General features: G+C 35.0%; 2 protein-coding genes across 3 annotated transcripts in view; both read right to left on the bottom strand.

The window, feature by feature from the left end:
* LOC122261193 (methyltransferase-like protein 25B) overlaps positions 1-6,369 on the bottom strand; it is an 8,100-nt gene extending 1,731 nt beyond the window's left edge. Inside the window, exons 1-9 of one of the 2 annotated variants that reach the window (XR_006223892.2) lie at positions 6,097-6,351; positions 4,856-4,968; positions 4,382-4,674; positions 3,994-4,228; positions 3,577-3,712; positions 3,197-3,369; positions 1,555-1,702; positions 850-959; positions 1-91 (exon numbers count right to left, since the gene is read on the bottom strand). The exon at positions 1-91 is cut by the window's left edge and continues 89 nt beyond it. Coding sequence is in view for 1 of the 2 variants with exons in the window: in XM_043028735.2 (XP_042884669.2) it covers positions 850-959; positions 1,555-1,702; positions 3,197-3,369; positions 3,577-3,712; positions 3,994-4,228; positions 4,382-4,674; positions 4,856-4,968; positions 6,097-6,210 (1,322 nt within the window). In the remaining variant the exon portion in view is untranslated. Of the gene's footprint in view, positions 92-849; positions 960-1,554; positions 1,703-3,196; positions 3,370-3,576; positions 3,713-3,993; positions 4,229-4,381; positions 4,675-4,855; positions 4,969-6,096 lie in introns of both variants that reach the window. The other variant, XM_043028735.2, reaches the window with a different exon arrangement.
* A 955-nt stretch (positions 6,370-7,324) lies between these two features.
* LOC147472195 (uncharacterized) overlaps positions 7,325-10,000 on the bottom strand; it is a 7,830-nt gene continuing 5,154 nt past the window's right edge. Inside the window, exons 3-4 of the mRNA XM_086535079.1 lie at positions 7,737-10,000; positions 7,325-7,658 (exon numbers count right to left, since the gene is read on the bottom strand). The exon at positions 7,737-10,000 is cut by the window's right edge and continues 810 nt beyond it. Of these exons, the coding sequence (XP_086391205.1) occupies positions 7,416-7,658; positions 7,737-10,000 (2,507 nt within the window). The 3' untranslated portion in view covers positions 7,325-7,415. The remainder of the gene's footprint in view (positions 7,659-7,736) is intronic.

Genomic DNA, 10,000 nt, shown 5'->3' on the forward strand with positions numbered 1-10,000 from the left:
CACGTGGTTGGAAAATATCCCCAGACCTGGGTGATGTCCTGAGACATCGTGCCTTTTCTTGGCGAAATCCAGGTGGGCTAATTGTGAGCTCCTGAAACATCAGTAATAGAACACTAGATTGTTCTTAAATAAATTTATGTTTCATAATTTCTTAGACTTTGTTACAATTGGTTTAGGTGTTTGAATGTCATAAAATGTGATATAACATGACGTCAAATTTTTTTTTTAAATGACGCCACAGAAAACTAAGTGATATTGATGACTTCATGGTAATTTCTGCTTCTGATCGGTTGAGAAAAAATATCTGAGATACAAAATTAAAAATACTGGTATAATACTATTCCTAATTTGTCGATTACCCATGATCTCACATAATGCCATATCATGAGGTACATGTATGATTATTTATATTGTTCTTTTCATTTTGGACAAAGAAAGATAAGTATAAAACATCTTTTCCAATACCCGACTAAAATAATGCCTCCACTTTCCATTGCTATCATCACATAGAAGTGAAGAATATAGGCAAAGTTCAATATAATAACATTAGAAAAGCATTTCTGTATCATGTTATTTCAACTAAAATAACTACTCTGAACATGGCAATACCTTTACATGCATTACATTGTAGACGCATCCATGCAAACCATAAGAATAGGGTGGGTGAAAAACGCTCTGAGAGGTTCAGCGTGGCCCCACGCAGTGAGAAAACACCTCGGAACAAAGCGTTGCGCGTTTGTTATCTTCCCAGCGGAAGCAGGAGTAGGCAAAAATATGTCCCGGTGCGAATGGGTTAATCTTAATTAGCATTCAGCTAAACATACAGGTTTTATGTTTCCCATTACTTACACAGGAAACTCCATTTCATGCGCATGGTTCACTGAGCGTAAGCCCGCATGACTCAGTTCTGGCCAATATCTCACAATAATCTCTTCTAGTGCAGCTCTGTAGCAGTGCACCTGTAAAATGAATATCATCTTAGACAGTACAATATGCCTATTTTTTTTCTAAGTTGTTTTTAAAATTTTACAGTTCCTTAATTAACTTCAATACATACATACATATATATATATATATATATATATATATATTATATATATATATATATATATATATATATTTATATATATATATATATATATATATATATATATATATATATATATATATATATATATATATATATATATATATATATATATATATATATATACATATATATATATATATATATATATATATATATATATATATATATATATATATATATATTCATATATATGTATATATATATTCATATATACATATATATATATATATTATATATATATATATATATATATATATATATATATAATATATATATATATTAATATATATATATACATACATATATATATATTCTTCAAATTATTTAAAGAAATTAGTCACTACAATCCATAATCTCATCCCTTTACTTGAATTAAACAAGACAAAGACAGTGAATGGAAAGGAAAAAATAAAATAAAAGGATATTAAAAGAATGAAAAACAAAACCAGAAATTAAAAAATTACCTTAAGATTATCAGCTCCTAAATGTAGTCGTTCCGCGTACATTTCAATGGCATGGCATGCAACTTCACGAGCTTCGTAACTTAGCTCATTCCCTGCTATTGTCTGCACTGCTTTACTCATGGGATATCCTGGGTCTTCTGTCACATCACTGGAAGAAAAATTAACGAAATCAAAACTGAGCTAATTGAAAGGTTAAATATTCTTTGCTTTCCCTTTAAATATCTTCTTTTCATTAACTGTACGTTGAACGAACTGTCATGCAGAGGGGGATTGAAATATTGAACCGAGTATTGTTTTCAAACTATATTTGTAAGACTAAAAAGCTGAAGAAAAAATCAAACTGAAATATTTTTTTATTTCATTTTCTGCGTGCATTTTCTTCATTACCTTAAAAAGAAAGGCCTACTTTGCTTGGGATAAGGTGCATTCAAAAATAAATACATTTCCTCAAAGTTTCTTTATTTACCTCTACTACAAGCCCATAGCAATATATACATATATATACATATATCAATCATCTGATTTAAATGCAGTTGGTTGGTTTGCAAGACTATTAGAATACATCAGCAACCACTGAGCTTCATTTTTAGATTTCATCCAGAACCCTTTTTAAAGCCAGTGAAGAGAAAAGATTTTTTTTTCAGAATTCTTTCAAAACAACAACTAAGACAATATTAAACATTCAGGCTCCAAGGTTACTAGGATACTCATTAAAAGTTTATTACAAACATATGTCTCAAAGAAAGTTTTTACTATGGGATTGTACAAAGGACTATATATGTATCTTTTTAGGGGGGAAGGGTTAGCCCCCTTAGGGATTATCTTAACAGAAGCATAATTCAATTGTTTACAACTCTACCAATTTTCACTAAATTATCTCTATCCACTATCTCTTTATAGGTCTATAAATAGCACAGTTGTGAGAGTCTACTTAAGACGACCTTTCAATTTCTCAAATACAGTTATATCTATGATATTCATACTAGCTTTTAACCCATTGCATATGGGGGCCGAGTAAGCTAACTGGCTGTCAGATCAGGCTAACTCTGACACCACAGGTATTACTTAAGATTTTGAGGGAGGGGGAAAACATTTTCTCCACCCTCCTGGCAGCACAGACTTGGCTAACAAACATTTTCCCTTAAACGTCACAAACAAGGGTTTAGGCTAACTTTGGAAGGCTGAAGCTCTGAATATAATGACATAGTTTCCAATGCCATGTCTTGCCATATTGATGCCCAACTTTTAGGCCTAAATGGAGAGGTCATATACTTTATGACACCCGTCCACAAGGCCCAAAACTCCAATTTGCGTGTGTGTGTGTGTGTGTGTGTGTGTGTGTGTGTGTGTGTGTGTGTGTGTGTGTGTGTGTGTGTGTGTGTGTGTGTGTGTGTGTGTGTGTGTGTGTGTGTGTATGTGTGTGTGTGTGTTTGTGTGTGTGTGTGTGTGTGTGTGTGTGTGTGTGTGTGTGTGTGTGTGTGTGTGAGTGTGTGTGTGTCTGTGTGTGTGTTTGTATGGAGAAAACATTAAATGATAGACAGATAAGCAGAATTTGATCCACATATATAAATATGCAGATATGCAAATATATAGATACAGATAAAGATACAGCTGCATAGATATATACAGCATGTAAACATACCTAACCGTATCCAGTTTCATGTAACAACAGCCAACAGATACAACTGCATGGCATGTGGGCATGTTAGTGAATATTCTCAGCATAGTGGGTGCCAAGTTCCCACAAGTGTGCAACCCCAAAAGACCGCACACGCCTCCTCTTCCTTCTAATTCAGGCCACGCTCCTGTTACAGCCTGAAAGGTTTAATATCTAATAATTTATATGAAAATTTCATGCAAACTTGTTCTACAACTTAACATGTCTACTAAACCTTAAGTAATAAGTCGTATAGTCAATCCAGCAAATCAAATAACTCCTTCACAAAGAGGAACTATAGTCTCAAACTATAAATATATCATTAATCTCAAACTTTAATAACCTTGATAGAAGTATCTCATTACTTCTTTAAACGCCTCATGACTCATGTCTGGTTCCAGATGGCACACGGTGTGGCGGGGAGAAGGCGGCAGTTCGGGGAGAGACGCATACCTCCTCTTCATCTTCTCTGCTGCTAACTCTAACTGATTGTCAAATTTTCTGAAATATGTATCGTAAGTGTGTGACTATTTCATGACAAAAGTGGTATGACTATTTGAATGTTATTTCTTCTAATCAAATGGGATTGGTCTATTATTTTTAACAAAAGTTGATTCTAGCATTTCCGTACTTTTGACTAAATTAAGGAAGTAGGAAGAATACAATAAAAATGAGTGAGAAAAAATTATAACAGTGTTATCACTAAAATAATTAAATCACAAAATATGTATTTCCCATACATACAGTTCAAATTTCTGAGATATGCATATAAAATTACCCACTTTGCTCCCCTGATGAACTCATCCTGTGCTTCCAGACACACAACTCTCACATCGTGTCCATAGGCCAGGAGTCTCGAGAGGTGTCCCTGACCTGACCCGACATCCACCATCACTCCATCGCATGTCGTACGAGCCACATACCCAGCCACTAATGATAAGCGGGCGACCTCATGCTGCTTCTTGGGTTTTAGGTGTCTGCGAAACACATGTTGTAGTAACTTGTGTTGACCAGCAGCTGTGAATGTACAATTCAATATTGATGGTCACATTGTATTTATTCTGGAATTACAACATGATATCAATTCAAATTCTAAATAAGCTATCAGATTAACTATTAGTAATTTCCAGATACAAATGCGAGTAAACCCTATAGGAGAATTATTCTCACCTGCACTTAACTCATTATCTGCAGTTCCCCAGTTAACGGTTATCTGTTGCAGGGGATGTGATGATCCTGTGAACCCGGTACTATCAATGGAATTACTGTCTTCTGAATTTGTTTGGCAATTTCTTTCAGATGTAGTTTCATTATCAACAGTCTCTGAAATTTCTTGAGCAAATCCTTGTCGTCTAATGTATTCTGTGAAGGGTTCTGCTGAGGTCACTGGCTTCCTTGGGAGAGTGTATGCATTGCAAGAAGCTCGAAATGCAAGTAGAGAGAGCGGCCAAACCTTCTGTTGGCTGGAAAATTACCAAATACAAATATATATAAACATTCCATATCACATAACTTTCTTCATTCTGCAGTCAACTATATGAGAGTTTATACTTCTTAAGCTGTATAAAATAATCAATTGCAGAAAAAAATAGCTTTTTGGAACAAAGAATTGAGGTAATGATTATCCCTAAAAATGTTACACACCTGAAAGATTTATCCTGAGACAAAAAATCAGCCAAATTGCTTGAAGTTATTGTATCAAGAACTTCTTGCCAGCTTGGATTAAGTTTTGACCATAAATCTCTTGTAAAAAAATCCTGTAAGGAAAAAACATTATCAATAACTACTGAACTATTTACAATCACACTACATCAGTATATGATAAAAATATTACAGAATAATATATCAAGGTATGAAAGAGGGAATAGCAGTTTAGTTAAAATATTGGTAACAAGAAATCAATATTTATTTTGTCTTGTTATAATAATATTTATATATAAATATATAAATATATAAATATAAATATATATATATATATATATATAAATATATATATATATATATATATATATATATATATATATATATGTATATATATGTATATGTATATTCAATAACTAACATAATCATGAAACTATATATCTAAAATGTTACCAAAGGGTTCTCTGTACTAACAACCACGAAATTAACAGTCATATTCAGTAAATGTTCACAAGAAACCTGCCACTGGACTATGAGCTTTGCCTATGAATCTACTTTTCCTCTTCTGGCACTCTGTCAAAGGACAACAAACCCCCACCATGTATTTTCTTACAAGACAGAGTTTGCTGACTGTTGTCTGATGTTTTGCCCCAAAAGTGTTTGTACCTCCAGATTCTTGACCAACTTACCATGGAATGATTATCCTTATTGATACAGTGTTCTTTTACAGTGTTTGTTATAAAATACATAACAGAATATTCTTTCAAGTCATGGTTTGTAGTAGAAGCGTTGTACTTCAGTGTAGTATCATAGATAAAAATCAAAACTCAAAAGAATGAGCTGAAGTTGCCAGGAGATATCCAGGCTTGCCACCCAGAATCGACATGAGAACCTGGAGGCACAAATTCATTTGGGTGAAAACTCTAGACTTCTTGAAGATTTCCCTGACAACCTATTAACAATAAGAAATGAAATAAGCTCTAAGTCGCAAGAGTATCGACATTGGTAATTTTTTTTCACCGACTGAGCGCTGAAGGCATGGAGGCCACAGTAATTGCTTGACACTGCATCACAATCCAGTCAGACTCAAAATTCCAAGCTTTCCATAAAATATCTCGGAAATTTTAATTGGTATGGATTAGTCAGGAACACGGCCAATCACAAGAAAAGTAACATATTCTGATAGCCACTGCAGGTGTCATGCAAACCCTTATCATGTGACCAAATTGGACATAAATACACACCAAAACATATGTCTCTAATAAATGTCTATAGAGATCAAGAAGTTTTACGGCATTTCTGGTAAAGTCTTTCCACGCCGCCACATTATCATGTCTCAGACACACGTAATTTGACATCTTCAGTTGCTAAAATATTACTTTACTACTTAATAAACCTCTGATAACACAAATAGAATAATAATAACATAGAGTAATATGATCTTCGTTCCTTAATCCCTGCTCTCCTCTGACAGCAGGTGTTTTTGAAATGATGTAATAGTTAGCAACAGCTGATGTAAACACGAGGGAGGATGAATATAAGATTTTCTTTTCTTTATTAAAAAAAATATCAATATATATATAATCCAATGCATCGGATCAATATTAATTATGATAGGATATAGGATTATCTAATATTTATTGTTTCTCTTTCTTAGCAATAGTAAATACGAGTGAAGTGAACGTGGATGTAAATCTGAATTCCTTCCTCATTGGGAAAGCAAATTCGCTCAATCGTTTATATCGACGTCAAACTGCATCTTATTTGTTGAAGAGGTTTTTCATTTATTTGACTTCGGTCGCTAACTGTCATAGGAATGTTTTGTGTGTGTGTGTCTGTAAAAAAGGAAGGAAAGAAAAAAATATATATATATATACATGCATATATGTTTATATATATTTATCTATATATATTTATCTTTATATCAGTCTCTCTCTCTCTCTCTAAATATATATATATATATATATATATATATATATATATATATATATATATATATATATATATATATATACATACACACACACACACACACACACACACACACACACACAACACACACACACACACACGCCCGCACACAGACACACACACACACACACACACACCACACACACACACACACACACACACACACATACATATATATACACGTCACACACACACACAACATACATATATACGTTTATGTATATGTATATATATATATATTATATATAATATATATATATATATATATATATATATACATATACATATCTATCTATCAGTCGATATGTATATATATATATATATATATATATATATATATATATATATATATATATATATATATATATTCATACTTCCGTAACTGAATATCCTATGAATTAATATATCTACTATAAGGATTAGAGTAAAAAAAAACAAAATCACACATTATAGGAAAAGGTTTTATTTCTATATTATATACATCATATGTCCGTGTTTGAAGTGGAAATCACCAGGGATATATATATTTAAAAAAATGTTACATAACAAATTAACATCAGCAAGTCATTCTATATGCGTAGGGTATTTGACATCATGAAATATACGGCGTTAAGAATATGACATTATCAATGACAGTCACCCTGAGTTTTATATGTCCAGATCTGGTAAGGCGATCAATGGTGGTATAAGCTTCTGCATTTATGGGTAACAGTTGAGTTTCACCGTCTATCGTTAATCTTGCAAAGTACTCAGAATCATCTGTTGCAGTTCCGAACACTTCAGGATTTTCATTCACTGTATCTAGCAACGCCCTAGCTGGATCCTGCAACACTTTCTGGGTACCGAGGTCCTGCAACACTTTCTGGGTATTGAGATCCTGCAACACTTTCTGGGTATCGAGGTCCTGCAACACTTTCTGGGTATCGGTGATAATTATCGTTTTAGGTGCGTCGGATAATCTTTTATTAATCTTTTCTGGTTCAGAGTCTGAACGTCCCAGAGTTGTTACCAAGAAGGAATCATCGAGAACTGTAACAGGTAGTTGTGTTTTACTCGTGACCTCGACTTGTTTTTGTGTTTCTGTTGTGGCTGATGTGGTACTTACTGGCGAAACTGTAGTTGATTTTGTGGGATTGTGAGTTACGATTTGCGTGTTGGTCTTAGGCAAGAGAGATGCGGATGTCGGCTTTATGGACTTAATAGAATGAAGATTACTTGTGTTATGTATCATTTCTTCGGTGAAAGGGACATGACCGGTGTTTTGTTCATGTGCTGCGGGAGATGAAGTTGGTGCACTTAAATTGTGACTATCAAGTATTGAATCAAACAGTGACTGCCTTGGTAAAACATCACTACTATGTAGAATTGGCACTGTCTGTATGGTAGGCATTTCTCTGGACTCATTTTGTGTAATAGTGTTGGATAATACTGATGTAATCGGTGAAATAGTCTTGAAATAGGTCGTAATATCAGAAGAATCATGAAAAGAAGGCACAACAGTTGCGTGAAAAGAGCCGTCATTATTAGTATTGGTCACACTCGGAATATCTTCAGGGTTCGCCGGAATTACAGTATCTGTGGGGAAAATATTTGAAACTGGGGTAGGGCTGATACCTTCGTGTGCTAAAGGAGATATACTTGTAAAAACGTTTGAGTCTGCGGTTCGCAAAGCCGGAGAAGCCGTGGCGGTATCAAGAAATTCGGTGTTTGCTTTTGTGTTCATATGGTCCGATTTAACGCCTCTGTTTTGTGAATTATATGATGAAGTTATGAGAGGACTCATAAGCGATTCTATATCCAATGCAGACAATGTATGCGTTTCTCTGTGCAACTCAATATTAGATATATAATCCACATATGTTTCGTAATTATCAGAGCTCGTCTGATCTACAGATGATGATATCATGTTATATGGCTTATCAGTTTCAAAACCAGAAACCGTTTCTAGATTTGTTGTGATCTGTTTTGTCTTTGAATGTGGATCTTCTATTTTCTGAGAATTTAGTGCAATATGTTGAAACTGCATGATTCTGCTTTCAAGAGGACCAAGCGATGGTGTCGTTTCTAGAACAAGGACTGAACTTTGAAGCAGTTGGTCTTTTACGGAAAGCAGTTTACTTACTTCCTGTCCAAATCCTGAACCAACTTTTTCCTCGCTTGCTGCAGAAAGAGAAGATACTAACTCAGGAGTGGACACAACTGTAGAAGTAAAATCAGCCGAGTCCTCCATGCTGGAATAGATCATCAAAGTAGTAGACGGCAACTGTTCCGTCTCATCTCCCTGGTTTCCGTTCGGATTCCCTGAATTGTGCAGGACGTCGCATTCTAAAACTGCGAGAGGATCGTGCCCAAGATCGTCTTCAAGTCGTTTCTCTAGTTGGTTGTGACTGATACTGAACCAATCTGCTGTTATCATGAAGTTCTGCAACCCCCTGAAATTCTTCAAAGAGAGCATAAAGCTGCTACTGTGTATCGGACCAACTTCGAATGGTGTCCTGTACTCATCCAGGTGGTGAACGCTGATTGTAGGCACGTGGAAGATGTAGCGGCGAGATAACACCACTTCCGTCATCACCCCTTTTAGGTAACAGGTCCCGTGGAGACTTGTAACTGAATCAATTGACGAATCAGAACTTTGTGCCTGGTCAGGAGGGTTCAACAATTGTGTAGAAGCTGTGGACCTGTTGGCAATAGTGGTTCGCGTGAAAGGTGTCTGATCTGAAGATGAGATTAAATCGTTACGAGGAAGTTTGGCGTCTTGAGTTGTTCCAAGATTTACTGAACTTCTTAAACTTGCCTGATCCAGAGACGTTTCCATGGGATCATGTTGCGTGATAAGAACTGAGCTCACCTGGGGCACAAAAGTGTCCATACTGATATCAACTGATACAAACTCATCACTTGTATCATCCAAGGTATCATTATTCGTCAAAAATACACGACGAAGCCTTTGCTCATCCACATTCGCCGAATCTTCATAGACATCAGGAGGTATCATGAAATCTGGCATGTGGTGATGTGATTCTGACATCACCGCTGTTCCTGAATCGTGAATCCTCGCTTCATTGTTACTGATCGGATTTTCAGATAAAGTCATATCATGGCGATCTCTGACTGGCGTTTCTTCGGCAACATCGTCCTCATGACGGTACTGATGTTCACTTCTTGTCACTTCCT

The sequence above is a fragment of the Penaeus japonicus genome, unplaced genomic scaffold (assembly GCF_977035675.1).
Source record: "Penaeus japonicus unplaced genomic scaffold, GWHDUDI00000001_assembly GWHDUDI00000003, whole genome shotgun sequence".
In the NCBI taxonomy this organism is placed as follows: Eukaryota; Metazoa; Arthropoda; class Malacostraca; order Decapoda; family Penaeidae; genus Penaeus; species Penaeus japonicus.